Source organism: Hypanus sabinus, chromosome 5 (genome assembly GCF_030144855.1).
Source record: "Hypanus sabinus isolate sHypSab1 chromosome 5, sHypSab1.hap1, whole genome shotgun sequence".
NCBI classification, from domain to species: Eukaryota; Metazoa; Chordata; class Chondrichthyes; order Myliobatiformes; family Dasyatidae; genus Hypanus; species Hypanus sabinus.
In genome coordinates, this window is record NC_082710.1 from 44492368 (window position 1) to 44514525 (window position 22158).

General features: G+C 41.1%; 1 protein-coding gene across 4 annotated transcripts in view; it reads left to right on the top strand.

Annotated features, from left to right (window-relative positions):
* Positions 1-15737: 15737 nt before the first annotated feature.
* The window catches only part of ercc6l2 (excision repair cross-complementation group 6-like 2), a 94729-nt gene continuing 88308 nt past the window's right edge, over positions 15738-22158 (top strand). The window contains exons 1-4 of one of the 4 annotated variants that reach the window (XM_059969871.1): positions 15738-15822; positions 19509-19618; positions 21541-21628; positions 21737-22158. In XM_059969871.1, coding sequence (XP_059825854.1) covers positions 21580-21628; positions 21737-22158 — 471 coding nt within the window. In that variant the 5' untranslated portion in view covers positions 15738-15822; positions 19509-19618; positions 21541-21579. Of the gene's footprint in view, positions 15827-19508; positions 19619-21540; positions 21629-21736 lie in introns of all 4 variants that reach the window. The other 3 variants (XM_059969872.1, XM_059969873.1, XM_059969874.1) reach the window with 3 other exon arrangements.

Here is a 22158-nt window from a genome sequence, read left to right on the forward strand (position 1 = left end):
TGCAGCGGTTTGGGAGTGTGGGAGATAGCACAAAGGTCACCACGACACAGCAAGGACCCAACACACGCCTGCACACGCATACCATGCAGCATGTAGCTCCCCCGACATGAAAACAACAGCGTTGCCAGATCGCCATGAGAATATGGTGAGACGCCAATTTCACCAGACTGCAGCTTGCAAGCATTTAGTGTGGGGCCCTTGAAAATGCGGGTCCCGCAGTATATGCTACTTTTGCTACTAGGTTAATCTTGGCACTGCTTCCACAACATTTCTATAGAATTAAGGTCAGGGCTTTGACTTAGCCATTCCAAAACATAAATTTTCTTTGTTTTAAACCATTTGTGTTGTTAATGTATTCTTGTCTTTTGGATCATTGTCTTGTTGCATTATCCAACTTCTATCATGCTTTGGTTGAAGGACTGTTACCCTGGTATTCTCCTGTAAAATGTGTTGATACAATTTTGAATGTATTGTTCCCTCAACAAATACAGGCTATTCAGGCCCCAAGGTAACAGAACAGCCCAAACCAGGATGCTCCTTCCACCATGTTTCACAGTTGGGATGAGGTTTTGGTATTGGTGTGCAGTGGTTTTTTATCTCATCTGTCCACAAAACATTATCCCAGAAGCACTGTAGAACATCCAGGTGGTCTTTTGCAAACTTGAGATGTACAGCGATTTTTTTTTTTGGAGAATAGTGATTTCCTCCATGGTATCCTTCCATGAACACAATTTTAGTTCGGTTTTTTTCTTGTATAGGATATATGAACAGCAATTCAGCAAGTTCTAGAGACTTCTGCAGGTCTTTTGCTGTTACCCTTAGGCTCTTTTTTACTTCCTACACCCTTGCTCGTTTTGTGCTCTTGGTGTCATCTCTGCAGGATGCCCACTCCTAGGGAGAGTAGCAACAGTACTGAATTTCCTCCATTTGTGGACAATTTCTCTTACTGTGGACTGAGGAACACTCAGGGCTTTAGCAATGCTTTGTCGCCTTTGCCAACTTCATGTATCTCTACAATTCCTCTTCTAAGGTCTTCTGAAAGTTGTTTTGATCAAGGCATGGTGCACAGAAACAAATCCTTCTTGACAAGAGCAGGCTCTATCAGTAACCTGACTTTGTGTGTCTTTTTTAAAGGGCAGGGCACGTCTACAGCCCACACCTCCAATCACATCTCTTTGATTGGAACACCTAACTCCAAATAGCTTCTGTGGAAGGCATTACCCCAGAGGTCCACATGTTTTTCCAACAAATACATGTAATATCAAAGCATTTTTCTCAATTAATAAATGAACAAGTATAATGATATTGTTTTATTTATTTAATTGAGTTCTCTTTATCTGGATTTAGGACATGTGAAGATCTGATCACATTTTAGGTCATATTTATGCAGAAATAGAGAAAATTCTACAGGGTTCACAAACCTTCTAGCACCTCGGTATCTTTGATGTGGTAAAAATAAGTTTATATTTCAACTGGATGCTTTTCAGAATTACAGTATATTTATAGTTGTTATTATAGTTTTGTTTCTATATTTTTAAGTCAATCAATCTGAAGGAAATAGAGTAAAGTTCTAGTGAACTTTCTGTTCATTAATAGTTTTTCTTTGCTACTAATCAATGCACATAACTCACAAAGGCAAATGTGGAACCTAGATATTTAACATATTTGGGTCACCTGCTGAACCGTTAGCTGCAGGGTTTGGCTCTGTAAGTGAGAATGAAGGTTAACTGTTGGTTAGTGCTCAAGGTCAAACAGCCATGTTCTGACATCATGAGCTCCGGGCCATATCCAAACACTTCCATGAAGAAACACATGATGTAAGTATAATTTATTGGAAATGCTTTGGCAGCTCTACAATACTCTGTCAGCACGCTTGGAACCATATAAAAAAGAATAGCTGTCATAGGTGATCATGTTTAATTCAAGTTTTATGCCAGTGTAGATTATTAAAAGAACGATTCTGATTTTTGAGAATGTGTTTAAAGCATGCTAAATAGACAAGAGAATGATCTACCTCAAACCAAGTTAGTATCATTGCTAAGTACAGACAGAAAAATATTTCTTAAGGTTTTCTAGCAGAACCCTAAACCATGGCCATGAATCTGTAACTATGTAAATTATACTTTACACAATTTGGATGGGCTTTTGCTGACATTACACAACATCGTCCTTCCTACTCAGTTTTATGCAAATAGTCCTGGCGACTTGATACTTCTAGCCAGCTTCTTCCAGCATAATTACATCACTCATCTACCAAAATGGGAAATTGTACAGGTATGTGTTTTCTACAAAAGAAAGGTGAAACCCATTCTTGAAATTTGCAACTGAGTCAGATTACTGTCAAACATCAGCAAACTGACAGAAGATGTTATTGCCGATGTCCTGAGCCACCAATGAATTACTTGCTGGTTTTCAGTTTTGTCTTATCAGGCCCAGTTAGCTATGGACTCCATTTCAGAAAAAGAGGAGCCCAATTGAAAAGTGAGTTAAGAGTGATTAGCATCAACACCAACACAGAATTTGATTGATTGATGTTAATGGGAATCATGGGGTAATAACTCCACTTATACCTGGTGTAAAGAAAGTGGATTATGGGCATTAGAGACAAATCACTTCAGCCCCAGATATTGGTGCAGGAGATTCTTAGTGCAGTAATGCAGGCCCAGATGCATTCGTTGTTTCATTGTTGACTGCCCCTTCATAAAATCAGAAGTGAGGATGGTCACTGATGGATTCTACAGCATTGAGTTCCAATCACAATTCTTCAGATGACAAGACAATTTGCCCAAGTACAATGTTCAGATTTGGGCTGATAAGAAGCAATCTTTGTCAGACACATCAATGAGACAATAATAATCTCAAACAAAACAACCCAACTACCTCCCTGGGAATTCATCAACCCATTATACTGCTCAGATCTGCAGCACCAAAGTATGGTAGATTACCATTGACCAGAAACTCATCTGGGCCAGCCAAATAAATAATGATTGAAAGAATAAATCATTGGTTGAATAACACTTGTGAGTAACCACCTAAATCCTTAAGGTCTTTCCATCATCAGTAACACAGGTCTGGAGCAAGATAGGATTTCTTTCCATCCACTTTTTTTACTGTCTTTTTCAGCCACTGCACAACTCTAACGTTTATAAAGCTCTTAACCAACAAGAAGGAAACAGTGTGCTTGATCAGTATCCTATTCTTCACAGAGGGGAGTATCCTGACTGGTTGCATCATGGCATGGTATAGAAACACCAATGCCCATGAACGGAAAAGCTACAAAAAGTGGTGAAGACAGCCCAGTCCATCACTTGTGAAGTCTTCTCTACCATTCAGCACATCCACAAGGAGCACTGCCCCAAGAAAGCAGCATCTATCAGCAAGGACCCCCATCATCTAGGCAATCCTATCTTCTCACTGCTGCCATTGGGAAAGAAGTAGAGGAGCCTTAGGTCCCACACCACCAGGTTCATGAACAGTTATTACTGTTCAACCATCAGGCTCCTGAACCAGCACTCTTCACTTAGCCTTAGACTAAATGAACACTAATCAATAACTATGCAAGGCTACTGTTTATTGATTACAACTCAGCATTGAATACCATCATCTCCACAGTATTAATCAACAAGTTTTAAATCCTGGGCCTTTGTACTTCACCAAGGACCTCACCTGGTCTGTACATACCGGCTGTGTGGTGAAAAAAGCACAACAGTGCCTCTTTTACCTTAGACAGTTGAAGAAGTTCGGCAGGAGTCTCCAAATCCTAAGGACTTTCTACAGGGGCACAATTGAGAGCATCCTGTCTGGCTGTATCACTGCCTGGTATGGGAACTGTACTTCCCTCAATTGCAGGACTCTGAAGAGAGTGGTGCAGACAGCCCAGCACATCTGTGAATGCGAACTTCCCACTATTCAGGACATTTACAGTGTCAGGTGTGTAAACAGGGCCCAAAGGATCATTGGGAACCCAAGTCACCCCGACCACAAACTGTTCCAGCTGCTACCATCTGGGAAACTGTACTGCAATATTAAAGCCAGGAACAACAGGCTCTGGGACAGCTTCTTCCACCAGGCCATCAGACTGATTAATTCACGCTGACACAATCATATTTCTAAACTATATTGACTGTAAGAAATAAAGTCAATTCAAAACTGGATCCTTGACTTCCTCATCAGGAGACTACAGTCAGTGCAGATTAGTAGTAACATCTCCTCCTCACTGATAATCAGCACAAGTGGACCTCAAAGGTTCAAGCTTTCCACTACAGAACTCTCTCTACACTCATGGCTGTGTTGCTAAGTACAGCCCAAACTCCATCTACAAAATTTGTTGATGACACCACTAATGTCGGTAGAATCTTAGACTGCATTGAGGAGATGTACAGGAGTTAGATACATCAGCTGGGGTTCAGAAGCGTTGCAACAACAATCTTGCCCCTAGCATCAGTAAGTCCAAGGAATTGATTGCGGACTTCAGGAAGGGGAAATTGGGAGAACATACACCAGACCTCATTGAGGGGTCAGCAATGGAAAGGATGAGCAGATTCCATTTCCTGGGCATCAACATCTTAGAGGATCTATCCTGGGCCCAAAACATTGATGTAATCATGAAGAAGGCATACCTCAGGCTATATTCATTAGGTGTTCAATAGAATTTGGAATCTCACCAAAGACTCTAGCAAATTTCTACAGATGTACTTTAGAAAGCACTCTGACTGGTTGCATCATTGCCTGGCATGGAGTTCCCAAAGCACAGGATCAAAAGGATTGTAGACAGAGCCAGATTCATCATAGGCACAAGCCTCCCTGCCATCGAGGACATTTTCAAACATTGCCTCAAGAAGGCAGCATTCATCATAAGGACCTCCACCATCAAGGAGGTCCTCTTCTCATTACTACAGGATCTACAGGAACCCTAAAACACACACTCAACTTTTTAAGAACGTCTTCCTCCCCTCTGCCATCATACTTCAGACAGTCCATGAACACTACCTCATTATTCTTCTTTTGCAATTTTTTTTATTGCAGCTTCTACTAATTTTATTTCTTGTCCTGTATGGATGGCACAAAACAACAACTTCCATGACATCCTTCAGTGATAATAAACCTGATTCTGTACAATGAGCAGCATGATAGCAACTCAGCAGCACATTGAGGGTTCTTCATCAACTGTCCCCCAAACCTGCAGCTTTTACAACCCGAAGGCATGGAGCTTTTGCTCCAAACCGCACACCACCCTCACTTTGGTTATATGTTGCCATTCAGTCATTTCCACTGAAGTAAAATCCTCTATTTACTTGCCCAGCAGCAATGTGGAAGTAATTTTCCAAAATGACTGCTGCTCATCACCACCTTGTCAGTGACAATTGGGAATAGGCAATAAATCAGTTATTAATCAAAGTTATTGAAAACTCATTCAAATTATGCTGTTTTTGTAGTTGGACCCTTTAATTTGCTACTCTATTACATTTAATATTGAAAATGAAAGTAAAATTTTACAAGGATATATTATGAAATCATCAATGAGAACTCTGTACTCTATTCCATGATATGATCTGACACACCAAAATGTTTTTGACAAACTTGCCCTGCTCACTATGCATTAAATAATTGTAATCTAATTACAAGAATGAAAGATGGTGAATTTCTAACAGGTGCTGCTGATCAGCAAATTGAATCAAGCTGTATTAAGGAAATTAAGAAGACTTTATAAATTTTCTGACTTGAAGAAAGTAATTGTTTGCATTTTGTAAGATATGCCAGTTGAAGCAAAGCAAAACAACATCTGTTGTAAGTTACTTGCATATTGTAGTATTACTTGCAATAGGAATGGCAGATGTGGATATATACAAACTTCATCAACAGATTATACTCTTCATTTCTGAAGTTAAATTTAATTTTGTCACATCATTTTGTGAATTTTTAATTGCAAAAGCCGTTGGAGAACCAAGGTCAGATTATAGTGGCAACAAAACTGCCATCTACCATGAAAACAGTTATCGATTTTATTGGCAGAATTCCATAATGTTCTTACTTTTTAACCAATAACTTTGATGTCATGCCAGACAATGGCTTTGATGTCAGTCAGAGTTCTCTCTAGCCTGCACTAAGAAATGCTAACCGTATGGCTCACCTTCAATAGGAGCCAATATGGCTTGTCCATCCACTGCACCTGTCATTTTCCTGACCTTCAATATGAGATTATAATACATTAATTGGGTGCCAAAGACATTCAATGGTTCAATTTAATATCAGAGAATGTATACAATTTACAGAACAACCTGAAATCCTTACTCTTTGCAGACGTTGATGAAACAGAAAAAAATCCCTGAAGAATGAATGACAGAAAATGCGAGAACCCCAAATGCTCCCCTCCCTTTTCCCCACTTGCTCCAGCTAAAGAATCAACACCCCAGCACGCACCATGCAAGCAATAGCAAAGCCCCCAGAAAGACCATTATCTCGAGATCATCTAAAACTACTCTATCCCAACACTTTGATATCTCAAACAGGCTCTCCCTCTCACTAGCGAGGGAGGGAGAAGTGTTGTTGCAGGAGCTAGAGGGGATACCAACAGCTCACTGTTTCAATAAGAAAGAGGGGGGAGGGAGGGAGGGAGAGGAAGGGAGGGAGGAAGGGAGGAGGGAGAGGAGGAGAGGGAGAGAAGGGAGAGGGGAGATAAATGGGGTCGAGGGGGAGAGGGAGAGAGAGGATATAATATACTTCAAGTGCAGGGGCCTTCTTTGCATAGCAGTGTAAACCGCCTGCTGTCTCAATGTTTCAGTCTTCTGTGATGCTTCAGTTGGTGACATCTGCAAGGAATCAGGTTGTCCACCAGGCCGAACACCGAAGGTGTATGTCTTCCAGGGTACACCTGGAGATATCGAAATGCCAGGCCATGCAGTGAGTCCGAGAGTGAGAAACCCCTGCCATGAAGAACTGTAGTTGGAGATGCTATTGTACATCACAGATTCCTACAGGACCCCAGCCACTTTGAAAAGGAAAACGAGACATGAGAAGAGAAGAATAAGCTGTTTTGTGGACGAACTTGCAGAAGTCGCCTGGGTCTGCAAAAGCCTCTGGCACAATCTTTAGCTCCTCCCACTCTATTTTCTGGAATATTTGATATAATTTCTTAAACAAGGGTAAAAAAAAATAAGGTTTCATCCAGTCACATTAAGCTGGATAAAAATTCAACTCTGGTAGTGTATTCAATTATCCTTCCAGAAAATCTAGAGGGTTAACGCAGAGATGATCAGACTCTATATTTCAACTCTATGCCTCAAAAGTAAAGGGATCAAAATCTATGACTATACTTTGCTTTCATAACTAAAGCAGAATCACACATATTATTCAGGTCAGTCATCTCATTCTAATGAATACAGTGACATGTAAGTCCCCTGAAATTGAAGAAGTTTGAATTTTCAGTGTAATGTAAATCATGACATGGGTCAAATATGGAATGTTAAGATTTTGCTCCTGACAAGGATCCCTTGCCAATCCCCTCCATGCACTCCTCCTCTCCAAATAAACCATCCAAGCCAACTATGGTCCAGTGTATTCAATGTTCTTATGGTACAGTGTTTTTGGATTTCCAACTTTTTCACAGCTTTTGCTAACACCTGATTCGGGTCATGAATCAGTGGATCTATCAACACCTAAAGCTGTTTGTGGATGAAAGCACAAATCTGAATTTGAACAGAGAACTTAAACAAATTACTTGTATATGCATTGAAAACCAGCAAGCACAGAATGAACTGTTTAGATTTTCACAAGTGAACCAACTCTTCCCAATAGCCATCAAATTAACTCTGTTCCTGTGTTCTTTCCTGTAACTCCATTCTTTGCAAACATGAACCCAACTTTCTTAGAGAAGTTTCCACTAAATTCACTTTCAGCTCTTCTAGTGAGTGCCTCCAGATCATAACAATGTGTTAAGAAAACTTCTTATCACCCCTCTGGATATTTCGCTAGTGACCTTAATTCCTTGTTCTCTGCTTATCAATCCTTTTGCCAGTAAAACAATTTCTTTTTGGAAATTGAACAATGCTTTCAAAGGTTTAGTATAATAAAATAGTGCTTTGTGATTAGCAACAAACAAAATGTAAACATTCTGTTTTCTTACAATGTAAATGGAAACATAAGAATGTCATTAAAGTTATTAGTAACAGCCTACCATTCCTAATTGATTTTAAATTGGAAAGGACATTCAATGTAAAGTAAGATCTCTGGAGGAGTTTTGTATAAATGTAGAGATGTAGTGTTTCCAATGGATGATCAGTGGCACAGTGTTGTCGCCTCATGGTTGCAGCAACTGTGGTTCAATCTTCCAATGACATCTGCGTGGCATTTGCGTGCTCTCCCATATTTCCACGTGGGCTTCCCCAGGTGCTCCAGTTCCCTCCCATATGGTTAGTGGGTTAGTGAGTTAATTGGTCACTGTAAATTGTCCTGAATGTGTAGGTGATGGGTAGAATTTGGGGGGAGGCTGGAATTGATGGGAACATGGTGAAGAATTAAAAGGGATTAGTGTTGGCATTGTTGGCAGAATTTCAGAAGGTGACAAAAGGGAGTGAGATATACCAGTTAACAGACACAAAATGCTGGAGAAACTCAGTAGGCCAGGCAGCATCGATGGGTATGAGTGCAGTCAACGTTTTGACCAGAGACCCTTGGGCAGGACACAGTGTAGCAATCTAAACACAAACAAGAGAAAATCTGCCGATGCTAGAAATCCGAGCAACTCATACAAGCTGCTGGAAAAGCTCAGCAGGCCAGGCAGCATCTATGGAAAGGAGTACAGTCAACTTTTTGAGCCGAGACTCTTTGTCAGGAGTGGCACCTGTCAGATTTTCTCTTGTTTGAGATTAACAGTTAGTTGAGTGGCATCACGGTGATAACTCTACACACCACGTCAGCAAGATTGTGGACGTCAGGAAAGGTAAGACGAGGAAACATAAACCAATCCTCATAGATGGATCAGAAGTAGAGAGAGTGAGCAATTTCAGGTTGCTGGGTGTCAATATCTCTGAGGACATATCCTGGATGCAATATATTGATGCAGCTGTAAAGAAGGGAAGACAGCAGCTATAATTCATTAGGAGTTTGAGGAGATTTGGCTTGTCATCTAAAACACTCAAAAACTTATACAAACATACTGTAGAGAGAGTTCTGACAGGCTGCATCACTGTCTGATGGGGGAGGGGGTCTACTGCACAAGATCAAAATAAGTTGCATAAACTTGTTAAGATTAGTTAGCTCAATCCAAGACATCTTCAAGGAGTGGTGCCTTGGGAAGGCAGTGTCCATCATTAAGGATCCCCACCACCCAGAACATGCCCTCTTCACACAGTTACTGTCAGGAGGGAGGTACAGAAGCCTGAAGGCACACAATCAGCAATTCAGGAACAGCTTCTTCCCCTCTGCCATTCAGTTCCTAAATGGACATTGAACCCATGAACATTACCTCGGTACTTTTTTATTTCTGTTATTTTACACTCCTTACTTTAACTTTTTAATAGACATGTTAATGTAACTCATTAACTCATACACATAATGTAACTCAGATTTTTTCCCTATATATATTTATCATGTATTTCATTGTTCTGCTGCAGTAAAGTAAACAAATTTCACGATATATACTGGTGATATTATCTGAATCTGTGGTACTTGTGTCAGAGGGTGATTGATGGCTGGTGTGGACCCCATAGCCTGCAGGGCTGTTCCTGTGTTGTGTGTGCTTTGACTTTGTTGGTTGTAGGGGTTGCAGGTTTGGCTGATGGTGTCAGAGTAGCTCGTGCGTGCCGTTGCTGTATGTAATAAATGCTAAGGGAGATTGATTGGGTGGCAGATCAGTAGACTTCTTTGACTAGGATGGTGTTGATTTTCTCAAGACCTGTTTTGGAGCACTGCATTCCAGGCAAGTGAAGAATATGCCACTGTTTTCCTCACCTGTGCATTTTCAATGTTGCTGAGACCACAAGGTGTCAGTGAGACTCTTGCTGTCAGCTAAAAACAGAAACTGCCAGAAATACTCCGGCCACTTCTGTGGGAAAAGAGACAAAATCAGTATTTGCAACACTCACAAAATGCTGGAGGAACTCAGCAGGTCAGGCAATATCTATGGAAAAGAAAAATCAAAATCAACATTTGTTCTTCTGACCTGAAACATTGACTCTGTTTCTCTGCCACAGATATGGCCCAGCTGCAGAGTATTTCCAGTATTTTCTGTGATTTTTATGACTTTGAGCATCTGAAGATTTTTGATTTTTTACTTACTTGCTACTGGATATCTAGCCTCTAAATTGTTCTGCTGCTATAGCAGTTATGTAGCTGCAGCAATTAATGGTCCTCGAGATGTTGATGGGATCCCTGCAACAGTAATGTCACTGAATGTCAGGGGTGGGTGGCTAGATACTTTTGTTGGAATACTCATTGCTTGGCATCTCTGTGGTGTAATTGTTACTTGCCACTCATCAGCTCCTGCCTGAATGTTATCGAAGACCTGCTGCAGGTATGCATGGACTGCTTCAATTGCTAAGGAGCTTCAAGTGGAATTGAACACTGAGCAACCATCAACAATAATCTCCACTTCAGACCTTATGATCAACAACCACAACCATCTTACTTTGTGCGAGGTATGACTGCAGCCATTGGAGAGCTTTCCCTTAGACTTCAAAGGTGCCTCAAACCGCACACTTCCAGAACTGTTGTTCTGGAAATTGTTCTTCTCAATAATGTTTAGGACTAAACAATAAATGTTGGCCTTGCCATATCCCCAAAAATTTAAGACAAAAATTCTGAAATCAAACCCAGTGGGAATATTGGGTCTGGCTAACCACCTGATGAAACACAGTGGGTGGACAGGCAGAACTACCCACAAATCCAACTGAGAGAAAAGGACATTAAGGGACAGGCCCAGCTCCTCAACAGAAACCTGCCATTTGTTTGATCCCCCTCATTTTTAAATTAGCGGCAATATACTGGCCTTCAGAATGGCAAGTATGCTGGTTCTAAAGCAGACTGAACTCATCATAAACTCCAAGAATATTCTTTTGCTAAATCAGCTGACTTGTTCAAAAGACCTTGAGAATAATTGGAGACGTGGAATTATAGGCAAGCATCTCTTTTCCGAAAACCACCAATGATGAAGCACATTCAGACTTTCCTACTGCATAAAGCAATTTGTTGCCAATCACATCAACCAGCTGTCCCTTGTGAATGAGGTGTTTTCCCACTGACCTGACGAATGTAAACTTATTGCGAACTGGCAAGTTAAAAATTTTGAACTCAGTAAGAGTTTTCAGAAAGCTAGACGTGTAGATTGTCAGCAACAGACACAAAGCATCTGACTGGCCTGCTGAGTTCCTCTAACATTTGGTATGTGTTGTTTGGATTTCTAGCATCTGCAGATTTTCTCTTGTTGGTTGAGATTGTCAGTGTGAAATGTATCTGGACATTTATGATGAATGCACTGACACTCTTTCCATATTGATATTAAGGCCTTCATACTTTTCTACTGCCCACCAAAAAGTACATATACTCTGAGTATATTTTGTAATGGTAAATATCCAGTGGAAATTTTTTAGAGTTAGAAAGGTTACAGGATAATGAATTACACTGAAATTTTTTTAAAAACTCATTACCAGATTCAGTAACCTAATATCGAAATCAATTCATCCATTCCCCATCCCTTGCTCAGGATAGTTTTTTTTGTGCTCCAGTCACATGGGGAGACACACTACACTCCTGCAGCCCAGCTAATTCATTGAAATGGTTTGCATTTGCCCCATAAATAATGCATTATGCCCATGATTATATCTCATGATATAAACAGAAATTTACTAAAGGAATGGGAGAAATTCAGCATATTTTCATGGTACCAGAGTTCAAATGTTAATTTGTGCTTTAGTGAAAAAACTATGTGAAGATTGTGCTTTTCAATATTTACCAAAGATTTAAGACAAAGCTAGTGGTAGACTGTTTTCATTAATAAGGAAACAGTAAGTATATACTTGAGATAATGGTTAAGTTAGGAATTATCTGGCAAAATGAAGTTGAAAGTACAAGTTGATTTTAAAGGGAACTAAAAGTCAAGAGGAAGAACTACAAAACTTAGCTGATATAGTTGTTGAAGAAAGTGAAAAAATGGGTCTATCTATCAATTGCAAAAAGACAGAATGTATGGTGATATCCAAAAAGAAGGAGAATCCTATTTGCAGGCTGAGAATAAATGGGGAAGACATAAAACAAGTACAGAACTTTTTCTACTTAGGAAGCTGGGTGACATCAGATGGCAGGTGCGACATGGACATCAAAAGAATAGGAACGGCAAAAGACACCTTTATGAGTATGAAGAATATACTGACCAACTCTAAACTAGGCATGACAACCCACCTCAGAGTACCGAAATGGTACGTTTATCCAGTTATGTTATATGGCTGAGAATGTTGGACAATATCTAGTAACATGAGGAAATGAATTGAAGCAGCAGAGATGTGGTTTTTGAGGAGGATGCAAAGAATATCATGGATGAAATGAATTTCTAACAAGGATGTCATGAACAGAGCAAGCACAGAAAGAGAAATAATGTATGAGATCATGAAAAAGCGACGTAACTTCATTGGATGTGATTAGAAAAGAGGAGTTAGAATGCATGGTAATTATGGGAAAGATTGAAGGGAAGAAAGCAAGAGGAAGGCAAAGACAAATGATGATGGAGACAGTAGCCAGAGAACTGGAAATGAATACCAATAAATTGATCCACTTGACCCGAAACAGGAGTGTGTAGACCATGGCAGTCAAAGCTCAAACTGGGCACGGCACCTGATGACGATAGTGATGAAAAGTCAAAAACTGCAGATGCCAGAAATTTGAAATAAAAAGGAAAATGTGGAAAACACTCAACAGGTTGGACAGTTCAAATGAGAATAAAGCTGAGTGGCATGATTGTGCTATAGTTTAGATAAATCAGGGGTGCCTTGTGGTATGGAATGTAAATTACTTTTTATGAAAGCCCAACTGTTGCTCATCATGAGGCAGGTCAAGACCCTGCTGCCCCCTCACTGGACCCCCTGCAGTTTGCATACCGTCCCATCCATTCAACAGATAACGCCATTGCCATCACCCTCCACCTGGCCCTAACCCACCTGGACAAAAAAGAAACGTATGTTCGAATGCTGTTCATAGACTTCAGTTCAGCATTCAACACAATCATCCCTCAGAAATTGATTGGAAAGCTGAGCCTCCTGCAAGTAGCACCTCCCTCTGCAACTGGATCCTAGACTTCCTCAGTCAGTTTGGATCAGAGGCAACATCTCCATCACCATTACACTGAGCATGGGGGCCCCCCAGGGCTGTGTGCTCAGTCCACTGCTGTTCACTCTGCTGACCCACGTCTGTGCAGCAATACACAGCTCGAATCACATCATCAAGTTCGCTGATGACACGACCGTGGTGGGTCTCATCAACAAGATTGACGAGCCAGCATACAGAGAGGAGGTGCAGTGGCTAATGGACTGGTGCAGGGCCAACAACCTGTCTCTGAATGTGAACAAAAGAGATAGTTGTTGACTTCAAGAGGGCATGGAGCAACCACTCTCCGCTGAACATCGACGGCTCCTCGGTAGAGATCGTAAAGAGCACTAAATTTCTTTGTGTTCATCTGGCGAAGAATCTCACCTGATCCCTCAACACCAGCTCCATAGCAAATAAAGCCAAGCAGTGTCTCTACTTTCTACGAAGGCTGAGGAAAGTCCATCTCCCCCCCCCCCCCCCCACGTCCTCATCACATTCTACAGGGGTTGTATTGAGAGCATCCTGAGCAGTTGCATCATTGCCTGGTTTGGAAACTGCACCATCTCAGATCGCAAGACCCTGCAATGGATAGTGAGGTCAGCTGAGAAGATCATCGGGGTCTCTCTTCCTGCCATTACAGACATTTACACCATACGCTGCATCTGCAAGCAAACAGCATTATGAAGGACCCCATGCACCCCTCATACAAATTTTTCTCCCTCCTGCCATTTGGGAAAAGGCATCGAAGCATTTGGGCTCTCACGACCAGACTATGTAAGTTTCTTCCCCTAAGCCATCAGACTCCTCAATACCCAGAGCCTGGACTGACACCAATTTACTGCAACTTACTGTGCCTATTGTCTTGTTTATTATTTATTATAATGCCTACTCTGTTTTGTACACTTTATGCAGTCCTGGGTAGGTCTGTAGTCTGGTGTAGTTTTTTTTGTGTTGTTTTATGTAGTTCAGTCTAGTTTTTGTATTGTTTCATGTATCATCATGGTCCTGAAAAACATCGTTTTTACTGTGTACTGTACCAGCAGTTGTTGGCGCATTGCCAAGTGGTTAAGGCATTCGTCTAGTTATCTGAAGGTCGCTAGTTCTAGCATTGGATGAGGCTTGCATGCGTGTCCTTGAGCAAGGCACTTAACCACACATTGCTCTGTGACGACACCGGTGCCAAGCTAATACCCTAATGCCCTTCCCTTGGACAACATTCCAGGCTTGCGCCCTGGAAACTTTCCAAGGTGCAAATCCATGGTCTATCGAGACTAACGGAGGCCTACACACACCAGCAGTTATGGTTGAAATAACAATAAAAAGTGACGACTTGACTTGACAATAGTGAGAGTTGAAAGAGTTCAGAGAAAGCTTACAAGGATGTTGCCAGCGCTTGAGAAATTGAGTTTCAGAGAAAGGTTGAATAGGTTAGGACTTTATTCCCTGGAGCGTAGAAGAATGAGAAGAGATTTGATAGAGATATATAAAATTATGATGGGTATAGATAGCAAGCAGGCTTTTTCCATTGAGGCTAGGGGAGAACAAACCCAGAGGACATGGGTTAAGGGTGAAGGGGGGAAAGTCTAAAGGGAACATGGGGTGGGGGGGGGGACTTCTTCACACAGAGAGTGTGGAATGAGCCACCAGATGAAGTGGTAAATGCGGTCTTACTTTTAAGAAAAACTTGGACAGGTACGTGGATGAGAGGGGTATGAAGGGATATGGTCCAGGTGTAGGTCAGTGGGACTAGGCAGAAAAATGGTTTGGCACAGCTAAGAAGGGCCAAAGGGCCTGCTTCTGTGCTGAAATGTTCTATGAAAATGAACGGATGACGTTTTGGGCTGAGACCCTTCATCACACAAGATAATCTCAGGGTTGCATATGGTGACATATATATATAGTTTGACAATAAATTTACTTTGAACTTTTACTGTTTCTATACAGTTGCCCTAAGTTTCAGATAGTCATTGCTGAAACAGTCACTGTTCCTCTTTTCACGGAGCATACTTGATTTGCTGAACAATTCCAACGTTTTTGATTTTATTTTAGCTTTTTCATTTGCTTGTAATAATGGAAGATAACTGTTCGATTAAAAATGCGCAAAGGCTCCCAGTGTTAGTATGCTACTTTACAACATTTAGGCTACATTGGATGAATAGATGGTACGTGGGTGATTCTCTTTAAACATTCCCACACGCCAGTTTCTTCTCCGCTTGTTCTCCCTTCACATTATTACTCAGACCATTAACTCAAATGCAACGTCTCAGCTTGAGCTGCGCCCCTTCAACCAGCGGCCCCGGTACAACGATGCACACGAACAGCCTTCACTGTCGCCATACTCGGATGATGAGCTCACCCGACTAACCAATGAGCACGCCCCCCGCGGTCACGTGCGTTACACCGGCACTCAATCGCCTGGATACGGACTCCGTAGTAACGCTTCCGGGTCAGAGCCGGGGCTGTCTCTGGGTGACGGCGAGTGGCATTTAGGTAATTTATGGGGCGAACTCTTGACGGGAGATACAGTGGGTAAGTAAGTCATAGTTTGTCCTTCTTGTTCCCAACGCTGTCGGGGGCTGCGTGATTCATATTGTCAGAGTTGTGAACACTGATTTGTCTGATCACGAAACAAATTTCCTCTTGCTCATTTGTCCTGTGCCCTTCTGTTGGGGATGGGGAGGAGGTCTGTAGACAACTCACACCTATGTTTTCGTTACACCATTCTGTTCAACTCATATTCGTTCTGCTTCTTGATTCCTCTCAATTGTTAATATGCGATTTTTATATAATAACGAGTACCCACTTTTTTTGCAGTTTGCTTAAAAATTAATGTCCTGGAATATGTTTCATTGATCACTTTGTAACCACACCAAAGGTAGTAAACTATCCTTTTATTTATGTTATTCTCACCCTGCCTCAAATGTTGTGTAGTCAAATAAATCGTCTTCAGTTTTGTCTTTAGACCACTTTCTTACACTCTGATTCTAATGGAGGTGTATGATGTTTGATTGGTTATTGGTATCCAGTTCGCTTTTCACTTTATCTTTTCTAAATTTTTCCTCACCAGTATTCTTCCCATGCCTACCCCCTTTCCTCACTCTAACTATAAGTCACTCACAGTGAGGAAAGCAAATATGTTTCTAAATAATACCTAACAAGGGGTTAAAAAAAAACCCAGAACGGTCTGACTGTCATATTAACATCTTGTATAGAAAATGATTTGGGCTGGTGAACAGTAAATGCTTTTTAAGAGACTTTATTGATCCCAAAGGAAATTGCAGTGTCATAGTAGCATTACAAGTGCACAGATAGACTCATGTTAGAAGAGAAATAAGAAAGAATAAAAAACAAGTTACCACAAAGAGTCTGACAGGAGGGCGTCATCACTTCCCCTGCTATAGGTTGACTCATTATAGAGCCGAATGGCTGGGAGTACAAATGACCTCATCAAGCACTGTTTGAAGCAGTGCAGTTGTCTTAGTATATTACTAAAACTACACACTAAATGTGGGTAAGTATAGTAAGAAAAATATTTATTCATGCAGTATTTTTTGATTGTACCAAGGCCTTGGTACAATCCAAAGCAATTAATAGTCCATGGAGTATTCACATATATGCATTGTGGTTGTGAATGAACAATAAAACTGTAGATGTTGGAAATCTTAAAAATTAGAATATAAGATGGAAACAGCAAATCATCAGTAGAAAGCAACACAAGGTTAATATTTAAAGTAGAAGAAGAGATAGCATTTTCTGGTGTGCAGGATTGGAAAGGCACCAGGCAGCAAGAGCTATCTGATAAACTAGACATTCTGAGTTTTACTCTTGGATGGAGGGTAAATATTGCTCTGCTCTTCAAATTTGTGCCATCTGATCTTTTGGGTCCTCCTGAGGGAGCAGTAATGCCCTTTCATGTTTCCTCCAACAGGATAGTGCATGTTGATAACATGAAAGTAAAGTGTATTTGAAAATAAAATAAAATCTGAGGAAGCTGAAAATCTGAAACAAAGTGCTGGAAACACTCAGAAGGTTAGGCAGTATCTGTGAGACAGAGGTCAGTGGGTTTTGGCCTTTCACTTTTACCCATCACAAAGAGACTCTTCACTTTCTGCAGCTTAAAGCATGTCTGATTTCTAATTGTTTCTAGTTCTGATGAAAGGTCATTTAAATTGTTTCTCTTTGCACCATTGCTCCCTGATCTTCTGAGTACTTGTACTATTTCAAGTTCAAAGTAAATTTATTATCGAAGTACATATATGTCACCAAATACAACCCTGAGATTCATTTTCTTGCAGCATACTCAATAGATCCAATAGCCATAATAAAATCAATGAAAGACAACAACACCAACAGTGTGCAAAAGACAACAAACTGCAAATACTAAAAGAAAGAATAGTTATCATCCAGTAGCATTTACATCCATGGTGATGAAGTGCTTTGAGAGGTTGGTTATGCAAAGATTTAACTCCTGTCTCAGCAAGAACCTGGACCCACTGTAATTTGCCTATCACCAGAATAGGTCTATGGCAGATACAATCTCATTGGCCCTTTGTGTGGCCTTGGATCACCTGGGCAATACAAATACCTATGTCAGTATGCTGTTTACTCACTACGGCTCAGCATTTGGCACAATCATTCCTACAGTTCTGATTGTAAAGCTCCAGAACCTGGGCCTCTGTAACTCCCTGTGCAACTGGATCCTCCACTTCCTAACCAGAAGACCAGAATCTGTGCGGATTGGTGATAATATCTCCTCCTCGCTGACGATCAACACTGGTGCACCTGAGCCCACTGCTGAACTCTCTCCACACTAACGACTGTGTGGCGAGGCACAGCTCAAGTGCCGTCTAGAAATTTGCTGACAACACAACTATTGTTGGCAGAATTTCAGATAGTGACGAGAAGGCATACTGAAGCAAGATATATTAGCTAGTTGAATGGTGACGCTGCAACAACCGAGCACTCAACGTCAGTAAGACCAAAGAACTGATTGTGGTCTTTAGAAAGGGTTTGGCGAGGGTGCACACACCAATCCTCTTAGGGATCAGAAATGGAAAGAGTGAGCAATTTCAAGTTCCTGGCTGCCAATATCGCTGAGGATCTATCCTCGACCCAACATATCAATACAGAGAAGGCAAAGTAGCAGCTATATTTTATTCAGAGTTTGAGAAGATTTGGTATGTCACCTAAAGCACTTGCAAATTTCTATAGATGTAACGTGGAGAGCATTCTAATTGGTTGCATCACTGTCTGGTATTTGGGGTGGGGGGCTAGTGTACTGGATCGAAATAAGCTGTAGAGTTATAAACTTGGTCAGTGCCATCATGAGTACTAGCACTAGCCACATCTTCAAGGAGCGATGCCTCGAAAAGCCGGCATCCATCATTATGTAAGGACCCCCATCACCCAGGTCATGCCTTGTTACCACCAGGAAGGAGGTACAGAAGCCTGAAGGCATATACTCAAAGAATCAGGGAACAGCTTCTTCCCCTCTGCCACCTGACTTCTGAATGGACATTGAACCCATGAACACTACCTCATTACTTTATTTTTTCTATTTTTGCACTACTTATTAATTTAACTATTTAATATTTACTATAATTCATGTTTTCCTATGGTTATGAATTATATTGTACTGCTGCCACAAAGAGAAATTTCATGATGTGTACCAGTGATATTAAACCTGATTCTGAAAAGAAATAATAATAATAATAAATAAATATTGAGAACATGAGATGAAGAATCCTTGAAAGTGAGTCCATAGGTTGAGAGATAGGGCAAGTGAAATTATCCACTCTGGTTCAGGAGCCTGATGGTTGAGGGGTAATAACTGTTCTTGAACTTGGTGATGTGAGTCTTGAGGCTCCTGTACCTTCTTCCTGATGGCAGCAGCAGAAAGAGAGCATGTCCTGACTGGCGGGGGTCCCTGATGATGGATGCTGCTTTCATGCAACAATGCTCCATATGGATATACTCAATGGTGGGGAGATCTTTACCAGTGATGGACTGGGCTGTATCTTCTACTTTTTGTGGGATTTTCTGTTGCATTGGTGTTGCCATACCAAGCTGTGATGCGTCCAGTCAATATACTCTCCAGCACACATCTATCGAAGTTGGTCAAAGTTAGAGATGTCATGTCGAATTTTTGCAAACTTCTAAGGAAGTAGAGGTGCTGCCATGATTTCTTTGTGATGGCACTTATGTACTCGGCCCAGGACAGGTCCTCTGAAATGACAGCACCACAGAATTTAAAGTTCCTGACCCACTTCACCTCTGATCCCCTGAAGACGACTGGCTCATGGACTTCCAGCTTCCTCCTCCTTAAGTGAGTATTCAGCTCCTTGATCTTGCCGACGTTGTGTTCTGATACTACTCTGCCACATTTCCAATCTCCTTCCTGTATGCTGATTCACCTTTGATTTGGCCTATGACAGTGGTGTCATCAGCAAACTTAAATATGGGATTGGAGTTGTCCTTAGCTACCTAGTCAGAAGTGTAAAGTGAGTAGAGCAGGGGCTAAGCACACAGCCTTGTGGTGCATCTGTACTGATGGAGATTGTGGAGAAGATGTTGTTGCTAATTCAAACTGACTGGGGTCGCAATTGAGGAAATCGAGGATCCAATTACACTAGGAAGTATTGAGGCCAAGACCTTGAAGCTTATTGATTAGTTTGAGGGATGATAGTAATGAATGCCGAGCTGTAGTCCATTAAGGCCATGCTGATGTGTGCATCCTCATTGACCAATGTTCCAGGGTTGAGTAAAGAGCCAATGAAATGGCATCTGCTGTGGACCTGTTGTTGCGGTAGGCAAATTAGAGCAGATCCCAGTTCCTTCTCGGACCAGAGTTGAGGTGTTCAATCAGCAACCTCTCAAAACACTTCATCACTGTGGATGCAAGTGCTTTTGAATGATAGTCATTGAGGCAGGTTATCACATTCTTCTCACGCTCTGGTGTAACTGAAGCTTATTTAAAGAAGGTGGATGCTTCAGACTGCTGAAGCAAGAGGTTAAAGATCTCTGTGAACACTTCAGCCAGTTGCTCAGTACAGGTCTTTATACTTGAGGTATAAAGTACTCAAGGTCCCCAGTCTGAGCCAGATGCTTTCCGTGGGTTCACCCTCCTGAAGAATACTCTCATGTTGGCCTCAAAGACTGAAATCACAGGATCAACAGGGGCTGTGGTAGTTTGTGATGGTTCCTTCATGTTTTGACAGTCAAAGCAAGCATAGAAGGTATTAAGCTAATCTGGAAGAGAAGCCCTGTTGCTTGATTTCACTTTGTAAAATGTGATTGGGTTCAAGCCCTGCCAGAACAATTGAGTATCCTACATTGATTCATGTTTAGTCCAGAATTGCCACTTTGCCTGTGAGATCACCTTGTACAGATCATACCTGGACCTCTTGTAACTTTCTTGGACAGTTTTTTATAAAGTCCTTTTCAACAGTGGCGTATTCATTCAGATCCACAGATGAGTGCTTGAGCACGGCCAGTTCACTGACTCAAAGCAATCCCAATGCTGCTCCTCTGCCTCCCATGATCACTCTTTGTCCTAATCTCTTGGGCCTTGCTCTTTAATCTCTGTCTTTATGCAGGTAGAAGGACAGCCAAGTGCACAGTCCTGAAGTGTGGTGTGGAATCTTAGTAAAGCAGTGGTCTCGTGTGTTAGGACTTCTGGTGCTATAGGTTATATGCTGATGGTAATTGGGAAGGGATTTCATCAAACAAGGCTGATTGAAATTCCTGACTATGATTTGAAATGCTTTAGTGTGGACTATTTCTTTGGTGATGGCATCATGCAATATCTCAAGTGCTTGTTTACAATCAACTGATGGTAGTATGTAAACTGTGGTCAGGACTATGGAGAACTCTCTTGGTAAATGGAATGATCAGCATTTGAATATTAAGTATTCAAGAGTCCAACAAAACTGCCACATTGGAGCACCACAGAGTTTATTATGAGACACTCACACCTAAACCTTTTGCCTTTACTGAATCAGCAGTTTGTTCCATCCTGTTTACTGAGAAGACTTTGGGTCTGATTGCCATATCTGGTGTCCTTTGAGTAAGCCATGTTTCAGTGAAACACAGAACACAATAATTTTTGTTTTGTTTTTTTGTTTGATAATTTGGAATTTGTAGTTACTGAAACCACCTGGCTGTGGTAAAGAGAGCAAAGCAGATGATAAATTGTATAGCCAAATAATTACAGATGATTAAAATTAATTTTGTAATTTATTTTGTCAGAACCTGCGGAAAATCATGCACTGAAAGATTTTCTCACAAATGGAGCCAACTGCCTCACACTTGAAGATGAACATCAATGGTAGTACAAGTAAGAATGGAAACTCAGTTTAATATCCTTGTCTGCATTTCATTCACTTTAACAGCCATTACCAAATAATATTTCATTTGCTTACATGCTGAATTCCTTGGTTTACAGCAAACTGGTTTGTTGGTGATTCGGTTCTTGCACCCATTTCTGGAGATGGGAAGTTGTCAGAAGCCACAATAAAGTCTATTTCTACAGATGAAAATGGTGAAAACGTAGCTCTTTTAAGATTTTCCAATTTCAATGAAGAGATTGTGCCAATTACAAGACTGCAAAAGAAAAATAAATGTGAACATTGGAAGGGATTTATATTTGATGATGAAGATCTGGAGAAGCCTTTTTTCTATGACAAACAGACTTTGGGGCCCAAGATTTCTTTGAAATTGTGTGAGGGAGGTATATATGTTCCACATACAATTAACAGATACTTGCGAGACTACCAAAGGGATGGAATACAGTTCATCTGTAAACATTACTTTCGTGGCAATGGATGTATCCTTGGTGATGACATGGGACTTGGAAAGACTGTGCAG